This window comes from Amblyomma mixtum, chromosome 4 (genome assembly GCF_055824585.1).
Source record: "Amblyomma mixtum isolate Tamu chromosome 4, ASM5582458v1, whole genome shotgun sequence".
Taxonomy (NCBI): domain Eukaryota; kingdom Metazoa; phylum Arthropoda; class Arachnida; order Ixodida; family Ixodidae; genus Amblyomma; species Amblyomma mixtum.
Window position 1 is genome coordinate 114,522,294 of NC_143015.1, and position 14,796 is coordinate 114,537,089.

The 14,796-nt window shown below is 51.1% G+C and overlaps 1 protein-coding gene across 1 annotated transcript; it reads left to right on the top strand.

Annotated features, from left to right (window-relative positions):
- Positions 1-2,499: 2,499 nt before the first annotated feature.
- LOC149347964 (uncharacterized) lies at positions 2,500-9,132 on the top strand. The gene is made up of 4 exons (XM_089585703.1): positions 2,500-2,706; positions 4,899-5,072; positions 6,035-6,268; positions 8,195-9,132. The coding sequence occupies exons 1-4, from the start codon at positions 2,540-2,542 to the stop codon at positions 8,742-8,744; spliced, it is 1,125 nt and encodes a 374-aa protein (XP_089441829.1). The 5' UTR covers positions 2,500-2,539; the 3' UTR covers positions 8,745-9,132.
- Positions 9,133-14,796: the final 5,664 nt, after the last annotated feature.

Genomic DNA, 14,796 nt, shown 5'->3' on the forward strand with positions numbered 1-14,796 from the left:
CGGAAACGCGGTCTGCCCAGGTGAGACGCGTGGCGTTCTTGCTGCCATTCTGCCGGCTTGTAGAAGGCGACCGGGAAGCCGTCGAGCTGCGTCTGCTGGCTGTGCCTGGTTGATCGCAGCGGGAAAGCCGCGATGTACCCGGAGGAGAGAGAGCGTTCTTCGGGGACGCTAGTTTGCGGCCCCGCCCCTTGCAGTTCCCGGTGCCGGTCATATGAGGGCCTCCGCAGAGAATGCAGCTGGGGGTGCATGAGGGCACATCTTCCTTTGGGTGGGACTGCCCACAGCGGGGGCACTTATGGGATCTTGGGTGGACACACACGTCTGCCCGGTGACCAGGGACGCGGCAGTTAGTGCAGGCGTCTATATGCCCTCGATAGGGTGTGCACCTGTGGAGGGCTCCTCCATAAAGGACGGCGCGTGGGACAGGTCCAGCTCGGAAAGTGATCAGGATGGAACGCGTGGAGCCCATTCGGCGGGCGTCCACGATGAGGGCGTCTGGGTTGCCGGTGATCAGGTCTTGCAGGAGCTCTGTCGGGGTCTCATTCCAATAAGCATTGGAGATGACTCCGCGTACCGCTCCATCCGGCGGGGCTATGTAAGCTGCGACGGCGAAGTCCTTGCCTTGGTTTTTGATGCTGGTTACGCTAACCAGGGCAAGCGCGTCAGCTTTTATGGGCGTGCTTACGGTGCACGTATTGTTTACGGGGTGTACCCTGATTTGGGTACGCGTTGGTTCGTGTAGCTGGGACGCCGCTTGAAGGATGGCTTCCCGTAGTTGTCGGGGTGGAAGCAGGTCCAGCTGCAGCCCGCCTCGTGATCTGAACACGACCTTGTAGTCTGCAGCAGGAAGCGGCGGCTGCTGCCGCGAACGCTGCGCAGCTGTGCGCGTTGCTTGTAGGTGCGCTGACTTGTCAAGGCGCGCAGACTTGGGGGCACCGGTAGCAGAGGCTGCGGCCTCCTGGCTTCGGGATGGTGAAAGGACGTCCTTGGAGCGGGCAGGCACACTAAGAATGTGCGTCCAGTCCCTTGGGTCGTAGTCGTGGGGGTTAAGAACCTCTCCCTGCACCTGCACCTCCATGATGATGTTGGTGGCGGAAGCGTCCGACGCAGTAGGCCTAGCTCCCAGCGGAGCGAGGCCTAGCTCAGGCGAAGAGGTCACAAAGAAAGGGCCGTGGGTGCCCGAAAAATGGCTTAGGCGGGCCAAAAATTGATGGCGTGCGGCACTCACATTCGTAGATCAGTGGATGGTGAAATTTGGGCCGATGATGCTGGCGATTGGCGAATTCCGCTGTCTTTGTGCGGAGCCGATGTGGGGTGCGTCTGTACTACTCGGCCCCCTAGCGGCCAATCCGCATGCACACATTCAGTGAGCTGACGCAGGCATACAGAGCCTCACGCCAGCTCTACCCCCCGCCCCACCCCTCCCTAGATAACAAACACGCAACACTCTGGCGCAGATTACAGACACACACTCTCCCCTCACCCCTTAACCTAGCCCACTATCATCCATCCTTTCCCACTCGCGCATGCGCCCTATGCCCAGAACTCTTCGCTTCTTCCCTCCACATCCTTTCCCTCTGCCCGGCGGACCCTCCTCCGCGGGACTTAGAAAACCTCAAGACCTGGGAGGACTGGGAGACCCTGCTGCGCTCGGAGGACCCGGCCGTGCAGACCATCGCCACCGGCAATGCTGCCAGTGTTATGGACCTCAGGAACATAAACACTTGAGTGCAGTGGGGTCGTGCGGTGACCCTGGGGTGTGCCCCGAATTCCTGTTTAAATAAAGTTTTCTCTCTCTCTCTGCACGTTAAAGATAAAGATCCCCAGGTGGTCGAAAATATACCGGAGACCTCTTCTTCTTCTTCTTCTTCTTCACCTCTTTATAATGGCACATACCCACGTGGGGGGATTGGCCAAGGTATAGTGGTATACATAACCTCCACTACGGCACCTCTTTCTTCTTTCACTCCTACCTTCCTCCCTTCCCTTACGGCGCGGTTCAGGTGTCCGCCGATATAGTGAGACAGATACTGCGCCATTTCCTTTCCTCAAAAACCAATTTATTTACTTTACTACTACCTGAGACGACGAGAGCGGAGGTCTAGGCAGAGGAGTGGACAACCGGAAGGTGGCTACCACGGGAACATCCTGAAAGGTGGTTAGTAGTATTCCTGCATATGCTCCCGCAGGGGGAACACTAGTGATTAGTAGAGTTACTGTATATGATACGGTAACTCTAGTGATTAGCAGCGTAACACGCCACCTGGCAGCGGTGGCAGGTGACGTACGAAGAGCTGCGCTCAAATTTCGCATTAACGGCCATATCGTAATCGTCTGTCAATTTTTTGTCGCGTTTTCGTTTTCACCGCTCACTGTACTGTTCATTGCATGGTTCCTAGCGTTTCAGCATCACTGTGAGGACGAAGAGGATAGTTGAGAGGTAATTTTCGCCGCATAGTGGCGCCTCTGCGGTGTCCAGAAGCCGCAGAGCCCCCAGGCGGCGATATGGCGGTGCGGCCAGGAAGACGAGGATGGAGCCATGGACCTGATCCTGGGCGTCATGGACGAGGGCTACCACCTGGGCTCGGCGGTGGCAGCCCTCATCGTCATCACGCACACCATCTACCTGGGCCTGGAGAGCGCCGACGAGGTGACCAGCCTGGTGCAGAAATGCCTGCTGCTGCACTTCCACGTGGTGCGGCTCAGGTGAGCAGGACACCATCGAAAACGGTTATTACAGATTCTCGCCGGGCCTGTGAACATTATCTTGCAGGCGAAATATCACCTCTGGCCTCGCAAATTCTAAGACGCGCTCTCGCCGATCCAACTCGCACAAAAGTGATCTGGGCTCCTGGCCACCAGGGTCTACGAGGCAATGAGGCCGCTGATGCGGCCGCCCGAGCGCTCACACACCGGGCTCCTCATCCTAGCTCTCATGGCTCAGAAGCTCATAAACCGCTTCTGCGGTTCCGCGAAATCCTAATTTATTATTGCGACAGCCACCGTCTCTACCCGGCACCTGCCAAGGGGCTGAGTAAGGGCCGTTTCACATGCTGCGACTAGAACGAAAATAGTCGGCCTAGTCGGTGACGCCGCAGTGCGATTTTCGCACAGTGCTTTCACATGCAACGCGTACCCAGCGAATTCGGTCGGAGGGACACGCAAGGTTGCTCGATGTTCGCATAGGCAACCCACGATTAAACCCAACAGAAACACTGCACGGAATGTGTTGATGATGTAATGACCAGCTTGTTTTTAGATGCAAGGCAATATTTCGTATGTTTTGATTAGAATAAACAGTTTTGCTTACGCCGCGGGAACAGCTCCCACGTGACCCCACGCCGAGACGGCGCGTGACGTCACGTCACGTGCGAGTTGTTGCCGCGGCAGGTCTCGACGCACGTGCGCTCTCGCTCGCGCGCCTGGAGACCGGTCGTGGCCGCAGCAGCTGCTCCCGCGTGACGTCACGTCACGTGCCCACTCGGCGCTGCCCATTGGCCAGTCGCAGAGCGACCACACCGACGCTGCGACTGGATTCCAACCGGACGGAACTTGGTCGCAGGCCGTCTGCGGCTAGACCGACGGCCCTCCCCAGTCGCAGACCGACCGAATTCGCAGCGTCGCAGGCGAGAATCGCATGCATGTGAAACGGCCCTAAGGCGGAGGAGCGAACTCTGCGGCGCCTGCAGACAGGAACTCTTCTCTGTCCTGCAATAGCAAAACACTTCGATCCGAACACAGATGGGCGCTGCCCGCACTGTGGAGAGATCTGCGATATCTTTCACATGGTGTGGGCATGTACTCAGAATCCTCACCTTCCCCCCACCCCCACCCGAGAGGCATGGGAGACTGCCCTCCTCAACTGCTCCACACTGGAGTCCCAAAGGGCTCTGGTCAAGCGGGCGCGAGACGGGGCCTCGTCATGCGGTGTCCCGGACTAAGGATACCGACCATGCAGCAGGGTTATTTATTTTTTTTTTTAACCTTCAAGCTCTCTTTGATTAAAGTTTTTCACCACCACCACCACCACCACCACCGGAGGACGACCTGTGAATGGCGCCTTGCCGCGCCTACACCGAGAGTGGCAAAGCTACCAGACACACGCAAAAACCTAACTCCAGATTGAAACACTAGCTTGCGCTTTGGTGCCCATATTAACGCTACAGCGTTACGGGCCCCGTTCTCCAGGAAATCCGGTGTCGGCGTTGTCGGTGTCGTCGTTGGGAGCGAAAAATCTCTGGCATGGCTTTGGCAGCTGGTAGTCTCCAGAGAGGTGGGCTACTTAGGTCACGTGACCTCGCGGCTCCATCACAACCTGCCCACCGGATAGTGAGAAAACTGCCCACTGTGAGGAAGAGCAATCTGGGCCGCACAAGGCCCACAGGTGGCAGCACCTGACATCCCAAGGCAGTGGCGCATCGCTTAACCGCATGCATCACTGTTCCAGGAGGGGTATGTGGACTCCCAAGGATTAATGAATGTAAAGTAATGACGTTCTGCATATACGGGAATTAACCCACTACGCTATCGCGTCATCAAGACTGAGCTTAAGTGTCCCTTCCAATTTAACGAGTGGGTTACAGGAACAGTAGTAGTTGTTCGTTTCCTTTGTGCAAATGAGACTAAGAGGAGATCTGGGCAGGGCAAGAAGCACCGTTTCGTAGGGCTGAAAACTTGGTGGTACCACCTATCGGGAAGAAGGCGGAATACCCGTTAGCCGAGGAGGCTGGCCATGCAGCGACCGCAAGACTGCGCTGACGCCTGACTGTGTCTACCCGTAGCACAAAACGAAAAAGTTTTTCTGCAGTTAGAGAGCGTGCTATTTGTCCAGGAGAAGTCGCCTTCTTTAGTGGCTATGCCACACTCGTTACATGATGCCACAGTGCTTCGCATCACAGACCCGGCACGGGCGTGCTACTCGAGGTGGCCGTTTGGCTTCTGGACATGGCCTTCCACCTGTGGTTCCTGCTGATTGACTGCACGCGGGTCGTATCCAGTCTCTACTTCCACTGCAGGCCGCTCCAGGTGCTACACTGCGCCATCTTGTTCATCTTCCATCTGCAGATCCTCAGGTGGGTACCACTGCCCCTGCATATCGCACACGATGCCTTGTGTTTACGTACGTTGAGAGCATACGTGCAGGGTTCGTCATAAGTCCACAGGGTGTGCTTTAAGACGCGATAGGGTTGAGGAGCTCTTCTCGCAGAAAATCCGGTGTCGTTGACCATAAGCGAAAAATTCACGAAAAACCCCCAGAGAGGCAACCAGGAGGCAGGTGGGTCACCTGGGTCACGTGCCCTTGCGGTGCCATCACAACCTGTCCACCTTGACAGGTGACAGCTAAATTAATGATAGGTCGCTAGGGGAGAGCAACCTGGGTTGCACAAGGCCCCCCAGGTGGCAGCACCTGCCATCCTGCACCAGGAGTGGTATGAGCCCTCCCAAGGATCTATGCATGGTAAGTATAGAATGACCAATACTGCACATATGGGAATCAACCAATACGCTGTCACGTCTTACCTTTAGGGTGGAGCTTAACTGTCGCTGACTTCAAACGATACAATTTTCCTTTTGAGATAGAAGGAGAGGTTCCTGGCCTTGGAACTAGAGATCGCGATAAAATTCACGCAGGTTATGGCGGCATCTTGCTTGCTCGAGGTAGACAGAAAATAGCCCAATGTAGAAGAAATCTGATCAACTAAAGTGGCTATTTGGGCTTGTCGGTGAGTGATCATTGTAAAGAATGCAGCGCGAAAAGACAGGGACAAACGAAGTGGACAGGACTGGCGCTGACTTCAAACGGTACAATTATTTACCATGATCACTGACTAACAAGCCCAAATAGCCACTTTAGTTGGAGGTACTGGCGTGGCGTCAGCGGAAACAAAGTGATCTATGGGCCCTGAAGACTCTGACCTACCTTAGCCCGTAAATAAAGATATTTATTCCATCCCTTCCTTCGCTCTCTGCCTCTGCTCTTCGGAAATGTGTATACAGATGGGGTAGCTATGTATGGCTCGCACGCGCATCCCAGGCGCTACTGCACGGGCATCCACGTCACCATGGACAACGTCGTCCCCGAAGAGGCCAACGTGCAACAGATGCCCGCCGACGAGCCCGCAGTGGTCGAGGTCCCCCCAGCCGTCGCCGCACGTCCCGAGGAAGGCGACGAGTCGTCGCTGCTGCCAGGCTGCTCGCAGTCGTCGGCCACCAAATTCACTTCGCAGTCGGCGCCCGTGGCTGATGAGCTGTCGCTGGACTTCACAAGGTGCGAGCTTAGAGCCGCATTTGAACGTGCCCAATAAGCACTGGAATTCCCTTGGACGTCCCATGGACGTCCTAAACGTCATGGGACGTCCTAAACGTCCACAGGACGTCCAAGAGAGTTTTAGTGCCCATTGGCTGAAGCTTTATTCAGACAACGAAAGAGATGTCGATGAAGTTGAGAAGAGATAATACCATGCCTTACGAAGCGTCAAATTCCCTTGCCACATGACACATCTCGCAAAGCATACTAAAGAAAGAGTTACAAAATACTCACGTAGATGTATCTACATACGCTTTGGAACTATGAGCTATAACTAGCATTCATTACATATACTGTAATACAAGTTTTATAGCTACAAACGGTTAAAATAAGAAATTGTCATTCAGCAAAGAGTAATTAATAGATTTATTTATTTATTTTATATATTTCAAAATACTGCAGGCCTATGTGGCCCAAGCAGAAGGGGCAAACAACATAACAACACACAAAAGAAACGAAAAAACAACACACAGCATCATTCGGCGGTAACAAAGGGAAGATAAAAAGAACGGCATTAAAAATACAAAATGAGACAACTTAATCAAGGAAATGTTCTTCCAGTGCGTTGCTAAAATTACTAGATACTTACTACGATACTGGATACTAGATACTTATCGAGATGCATCTTGAAAAATCTAGAGATATAATTTAACTTAGAATACTTTCTGCAGCTTTGTTAGTTGGGTTGGTGTTCCATAGCTGATGCGCATTTTCAATCCTGCACCCATCAGCCAGCTACGTGCGCTGATCAGGTCTGTTGGACTTGCACCGCTCAATCCCGTGTTGCTGTGAAGGGCTTTTTTTTTTCGACGAATAATTGCGTCGTTTAGATTAGCGATGTACTCATCTGTCTCAGTGACGTTGAGAAACGGCTGCCTTGCGGTAATAAGGAATGGTTACTTGCTGCCATCTTGGTCCAGCTAGCTATACGGCGCTATAACCCACCGCGGTGACTTAGTGGCTATGAAGAGGTGGAGTGATAAACAGGTTAAACCACTAACGGACACATTTTTTTTTTCGAAAATGGTACCAAAATGGCCGTCAACTACCTTTGCTGCCACCTGTCGGCAAAGCAAAAAAAATGCTTTGGACGATTCCTACCCACCCGAAACTGGACAAAGAATGCCAGAAAACACATGACAAGCTGGACTCGTCATAAGCCAGAAATGACAGTCGGCTTATGACGAGCGTGGCTCGTCCAAGTACGCAGGTGTGGAATTAAGAGCGGCAGACTGAGCGCTCTAACGATCCTGGGCGTGGAGTACCCTGCAAGGCGTGTTGCCCGCCTATATAGTTGTACCGACGACAGCAGAGTACTGATGGAGGGGGGAGAAGATGGTTTGGAGGGCTGCTGAGCAATGCCTGGAAAGAGGGGCCAGAGCATATGCGGAAGAGGTGCAGGTGAGCTGTGGCTTCGCTGACATCGGATGGGACGCGCTAAAAGACGCGCGGTCGTATAGACGCCGCCAAATGCTTCGAAACTATGCTCCATCTCATAACTTCCTTGCAGCGCTGTGAAAGCTAGAGACCTCTTCAGGTAATCAGGAGAGTATAAAATTGGTTTTTGAGGAAAGGAAATGGCGCAGTATGTCTCACATATATCGGCGGACACCTGAACCGCGCCGTAAGGGAAGGGAGGAAGGTGGGAGTCAAAGAATAAAGAGAGAAAGAGGTGCCGTAGTGGAGGTCTCCGGAATAATTTTGACCACCTGGGGATCTTTAACGTGCACTGACATCGCACAGCACACGGGCGCCTCTTGCGTTTCGCCTCCATCGAAACGCGGCCGCCGTGGTCGGGTTCGAACCCGACCGCGGCGGCCGCGTTTTTCACATCTCGGTTTTTCACATCTCGGTTTTTCACAGCCTCGGTTTTTCACGACTTCGCAGGGCAGAGTCGGAGACCTCGAGTCGGACGTGCCGCTGCTACCGGCACGCTGGGGCAGACGGTATCTCGTCTCAGGTTGACGACCTGCAGCACGGCAGGTCCAGCTGTGGATGGTCGCTGGAGCCCAGCGCTCCCGCAGACTCTGACAGCGGCCCGGGCTGTAAGATACCGATACCGCTCCGTGACACGCCCATGTTCCTCGAAGGACCCTCCGTAACTGCTCCAACGGCAACGTCCTGCGGTCAACGACGCAAGAGCATAGACCAGCAGACTAACGCAACGGCGGGAGCGTCCAGGACTACCCTGGCGAAACCTTATGAGGGACCATCCCCAGCTACTCCAACAGTAACAGCCTGTACGCAACGACGCAAGAGCATCGACCCGCAGACCAACGCGACGTCAGCAGCGTCGAGGACTACAGTGGCGAAACCTTATGAGGGACCCCCTGCAACTACTCCAACAGCAACATCCTGCGTTGAACCCCGCAAGAGCATCGACCAGCAGACCAACGCAAAGGCCACAGCGTCCAGGACTACCGTGGCGAAATCTTAAACCTACAGGCAACATGGAGAGCTTTCACCCACGTCGCACCGCTACTAAATCCGGGCAATGACTCGTCGCTAAAGACACTCTTGTGACGAGTTTGATTCGGCTCAAGATTCCATTGCGCGAACGCCATACGGCTCAGAAAGCAGGCAAATCCCTGGTCTCAAGGCCACCTTCTGGTCTCACGTTGGCGTGATCGTGCCTGAACGAACAACGAGCTGGAAGCCTGCGTCTGCGATATATCTTCATGTTCGAGATCGCATAGGTTCGGCTCTAATCAATATTTCGTCTAAATTTGAAAGCGAATAACGATTATGGACGCCCTCACCTGTGAAGTGATACTTGGGGCTGTGAACCCTGTAGTATAAGGGCTCGCTTGTGACTTGTACAACACTTCTACGCGAGGGCTTTAAATAAATATGTAGGCAAAATTGGACCTGGCAGCTTCACTGAAGCACGCTGAACCCGCTGTTGCTACTGTTTCTGTACTTAGCGTTGTCAACTGCTTGAGGAAACGTCTGCTACCGGGGACGACCCCGCGAAACGTTAAAGGTCGGTCAGAAGTTTCCAGGACACAGGGCCGGTTTACTCTTTAGCAGTATATTAAGGAAGTTACAACAATCCCAAAGCTCAGCATATCTTTGGAGGGTAGAAGTACCTTCTAACCTCTGGGAACCTTATATTTATCTGCATGAAGTGCCAGGATATACTGACGAAAAGCAGACCCTGTGGCCTGGGAACCTTTGACCAACCCTATGCGTCCTGAATGGACAAACTGCAGCCGCGTTGTACGGGCAAGGCTTTCTTGGCCTTCTCATAAAGTTAAAACGTGCGACCAATTTCCTTCTCCAGAAAGCCACTATCAGCAAGAAATAATTCAATAATTATGCCTGCGATGTCTAATCGCTTCGCTCAGATATCGTGTGACGCGTGAGCCCCGAGTACCGCATGATTCACGTGAGCTACTGCATCCGGACGGCTGGGTGTGATTAGGGAATTGAGAAGTTATTTTTAATGTTTCAATTTTCGGCGGTAGCGGGCGCTGTCTGGAGGATGTGGACGAGGTTTTTGGCAAGGATGCTGCATGAGTCTTGCTGTTCCCTGAGTCCCCCATGTAGCTCTGTGTGTGTCTGGAATGTTTGATTGTTCAATGTGGTTCACCAAACAATTTCGTGTAAAATCATATCGACAAAGTGGAGCGGCGCGAAAGACTTCAAGAAGCGTGATGCTTGAACATACCCGAGCAAGGGCGTACGCTTTTGCTCGGGCTCAGGGTTGCGCTAATTACACGCTGAATCTTCGTAGAGTACGTATTTCAGGTAAAGTAAATTAGGTATGCGTGAATGCGATTCTGAAAGAAAATTTAAGTGAAATCTCGGAGACATGCAGACGCTGAAAGAAGGAGACGAAGAAAATCAATGGTGACGAACACCTTTGTAACACATGCAGAGAAGTTGAAACAATTGACCATTATCTCCTCTCTTGCCGGCGGTTCGCATTTCAGAGAAAACAGTATTTGGAAGTCCCTCTTTCGAGGTTAGGACTCCCTTTGTCTCTACCCGTTCTGCTCTCTTTTGGTGTGAGCGCCACGGGATTCCCGTTAAGCACTACTTGCGGCTACCTTCATGATTACATCATTGCAACTGGTCGCTTACCCTGTTAAATCCGTATAAAATTCCACCGAATGTCCAAAAAGCGTATTTTATTTTATTCCTGAAATATCCAATTTGTTTATTTATTAAAGATTTTTAACAATTTTTCAATTCAATTCAATTTCAAGCATTCTACTATTTTACTTAGCTTTTTTTCCCCGCTTTTTTTCCTTGGCATTCACCACCGTACCTTGGCCAATCCCCCCGCGTGGGTATGTGCCATTTTCATATGGTGAAGAAGAAGAAGAAGATACAGTTGAGCCCACTTATAACGAACTTGATCGTCACGCGGCATTTGTTCGTTGTATCCAAAGTTCGTAGTAAATGGACCACCTAAAATACGGGCAAAAAGATCAAGCGAGACGAAAGTTAACTTTATTTTTGAAAAAAGTCAGTGATGCATGTCTGCTTCTTCAAAGCTGATCGCATCACTGCCGTTTCTAATTTTTCCAGCGCGGTAATATGTTTATCGCCAAGGCCTCTGCTGCACACGAGTTCCTTAAGCGACGCGATGTAACCGATCGCGGTTGAAGCGTTCACAGCAACCGGCGGTAGAGCAGCATCCTCGTCATCGTCCTCGTCGGTCTCTGGGCAGTCAGGAAGGGCTCGCACTTCACGCACAATAGCTTCGTCAGTGCATGGCTCCGCAATGTCGGCGTCGTCATCAGCAGAAACGAAATCGTCCCAGGCAACGTCAGGTCCGGCCAGCTGCGTGTCAACGACGCGTTGCCACAAGTCCTCGTGCGACCGGCCTTCCGGTGAGTCATCTATGGCGTCCTCAGTGCCTGGGCCCATAAAACCCGCCTTGCGGAAGCAATTTGCTGTGCACTCCGTGGTGAGTTCCATCCACGCCGCTTTCAACATCTCCACGGCGGCAAGCAAGCTGATGCGAACTGGCATGGCAGCATCAATCGCGATCAACAAGCGTTGGATGACGCGCCGCCGGTAGCACACCTTGAACGCATGAATGATGCCCATATCCAGCGGCTGAATTTTGCAGGTTGCATTGGGAAGCAAGAAGAGCACTGTCACCGCACTCAAGGAAGGCTGCGCATGGTGCGCCGCACAGTTATCCAGCACGAGCTGGACCTTCCTGTTTTTTCGTGCCATGTCGCGGGCGAACTCGACAAGCCACTCGGCAAATAAGTCACGACTCATCCAGGCTTTTGGATTGTTCCTGTACACGGGCACGTAGCTTCCAAAGCATCGCGGCTTACGTGACTTGCCGATGACAAAAGGCAGCCGCCGGTCACTGCCGTCCATGCCACTGCCGCGTCGTGTCAGGGGAACACAAAGTACGCGAAATTCGCCTGCCGCGGGTTCGCAGTCGAGCGAAACCACGCCAAACACCGCCGGTTCGGTCAACTACGGGGGCCCGACAGTTTCGCGTTCGCTCTAACCGAGTGTTGAGGCCACAACAGTTCGTTCTATGTGAGACACTGTGCCGTTGCCCCAATATATATTTTGACGGTAGCCCCGCCCTCGTTCGTACTAAGCGAGCGTTCGTTATATCTGAGGCTGTTATAAGTGGGCTCGACTGTATTCTCCTGTCGTTTTCCACGAACACATTTTTCAAAATTCACGTTTATCTCCGATATTTTGTCGTAATCCTATGGAAATTTCCTTATTTATACCACTATACCTTGGCCAATCCCCCCACGTGGGTATGTGCCATTGCAAAGAGGATGAAGAAGAAGAAGAAGATAGCGACGAAACCTCCCGGTTATCTCCGCACAAAAATAGTTGTGTAAACCATAAATTTGTCAACCACAATATTTATAAAAGTTTGATGTCCGCCTCACTTGCCTCTATAGTCAGTACTAGCCGGGATGACAGAGCTCAGCAGGCGGTTTCATTTTTGCAAAGTGCAGTAGACCATGCAATATTCACTGTGCCCGCAGCAGTCTCTAATAAACAGCCGTCTCCCTGGTGGACACAAGAATGTGAGAAGGCCTATCGTAGCAGAAAAGCGGCCTGGAAGAGGCTATCCTGCAACCAGAGTCCAGCAAATTGGTTAAATTACAAATTTTTCTCTGCATCTTTCAAAAGAACAATTGCAAAAGCCAAGGAGGACTATAACCAAAATTTGAACGCTTATCTTTCAAATCCTCGTAATCGGAAGGCCCTGTATAGATTTATGGAACGTAACAAGAGTTCTCCAGTCCCTCACCTTACTTCTTCAAAAGTATTATCACCCCAACAGGCTCAGGAAACCCTGGATAGTATTGCTCAGGTTCTAGCGGTACGTTTCCAGACTCAAAGAAACGTCCCTCTGCGAGCAATCACACCCTCTTCGGATTATACCGAGGTTGATGCGTCAGAGCTCCTCTCAGTCCTGGCAATGATGCACCCTGCAGCTCCCGGACAAGATGGTGTCACTGTTGGTATGATTAAAATTTTAGCCCAGGATTTCACAAGCAACCTCTTAGATATTGTCAATACTTCATTGAACAATGCATGGATTCCAAGCATTTGGAAGATACCGAAAATTATTTTATTGAGGAAAGATGCAGGTAAAGGGTACGTTTTAGATATATTCGGCCAATTGCGCTAACTTCAAATTTAGTCAAATTAATTGAAAGGGCAGTGCACAGCCGTCTCACAAAGCATGTTCAGGATGTTAATGGCCTTAGCCCAGCACAGATTGCCTTTCGTCGCGGATGCTCTATATGGACCGCGCATGTGGATCTAGAGAGTAGAATCCGGCTCTCGATACGCAGAAGAGAAGTTTCAGCTTTGGTGACTCTTGTTGTAGCAAAGGCCTATGATAGTGTAGAACATACTATTTTACTTGACAGACTTGCGCAGTTACATCCTCCAACCTACATTTATGCATGGATATCTGAATTTCTAAAGGACAGATACTTTTACTGCGCAGAGGGTACCCTATGTTCTAATACTTACCATCAATCAAGAGGAGTGCCGCAAGGTTCGGTACTATCACCGCTGCTTTTTAATATTTTGGTCAGTGACATCCCCATCCGTCCTGATATAACAGTTTTTGTGTATGCAGATCACATAGCTTTTTTTCGCCTCGGCCACGGATATCCATTCATAGCAGAACTGTGTATGATACCCGCGCAGCAGAGCCTTGGAATGTTAAGAAATGCCGTACAAACTATGGCAAACAAATGTTGCAGCATACCTTACCGACACTTCTGAACCAGTTGTACTGCCACAAGAATCTTGATGTCTCCAATATTTCTCTGAAAGAATTGCCCCAAATATTCGTGTAGTTCTTTTTTTTCTTGCTATTACCATTTTGAGTGCACCTGTCAGTTCTGCTGTCCTTTATTTTCTCCTCCCTGTGTTTGCCTTTATAGTCTCTTTGACCTAATATAGTTCTTTTTTCTTTTACAAGCAGAATGTACTGCTTACTGAACGTACATGTGTCATTCTATGTACAGAACATACGAGTTTTTTCTTACAATTTGTTTGATGTCCTATTCCGCCGCCGTCAATGCTGCACTGTAAGAGGAAGCCAGGACCTCTCAAGCTGTCTATACAGCTTTTTCCCTGGCTGTCCTCGCAACACCTAGTTGCGGAAATAAACCTTCAAACCTTTACCGGATTCTGCAGGGATATTTGGATGCTCTTGGAGTTTGGTTGCACCGTATTAATTTATCCCTAAATGTTAACAAATGTGGCACACTGGTATTTCCTCCAGACACGCCTTTGTACATTTCATTAGCCCGTCATTCTAATCTGATTCCACAAGTGGAATCTGTTACATATCTAGGTGTTACTTACCATCCAACCTTAGATTGGAGCCTTCATATCAAGAACAACGTGCGTAGAGGAGAACGCGCTCTAGGCCGGCTGACACGAATCGCCAATAAAAGGTTTGGGATGCGCCGCGACACATTATTGTTACTTTACAAAGCTTATGTAAGACCTATACTTGAATTTGGTTGCGTTTTGTTCTCTGGTAGCTCAAACTACAAGGTTCAACCCTTAATCTTACTGGAAAGGCGTGCTCTACGTCTCTGCCTTGGTCTCCCAAAATCAGTTTCAAACGCCCTGCTTTATCTCGAAGCCAGTATGCCCGATTTAATTTCCCGCTTTCAAATACTCACGGTGCGAACTTTCCTCAGGTCGTTGGACCCGATGACTAATGTCAGTACTCCTATTTTTGTGTTTCAGCAGGCCTTATTTTTTTAGCATCATTGGCCACGATATCAAATGCCACAAATTACCTTAACGCAGAAACTGTTAACCCCGATTGTTGTTGATCTCAGTTCTTTGCAGTGGGTTGACGACACGCCGGCAGCAGTGGAGTTCCGTTTTGACCACATCTTCCCATCTCATGCGAAACACATGCCCACAAACATTTTAAACGGCATTCTTTCTGGTCATATAGCGGAATTCCCCCATCATGTGGTGCTTTCTACTAATGCCTCCGTCAG

What these genes read in the sequence shown, in the direction of transcription:
- LOC149347964 (XM_089585703.1), top strand. Translation starts at nt 2,540, where the DNA reads ATGGACCTGATCCTGGGCGTCATGGACGAGGGCTACCACCTGGGCTCG. An exon ending in TTCCACGTGGTGCGGCTCAG is followed by an intron (nt 2,707 to 4,898) that starts GTGAGCAGGACA and finishes TTCGCATCACAG; the next exon opens with ACCCGGCACGGGCGTGCTAC. An exon ending in CTGTCGCTGGACTTCACAAG is followed by an intron (nt 6,269 to 8,194) that starts GTGCGAGCTTAG and finishes ACGACTTCGCAG; the next exon opens with GGCAGAGTCGGAGACCTCGA.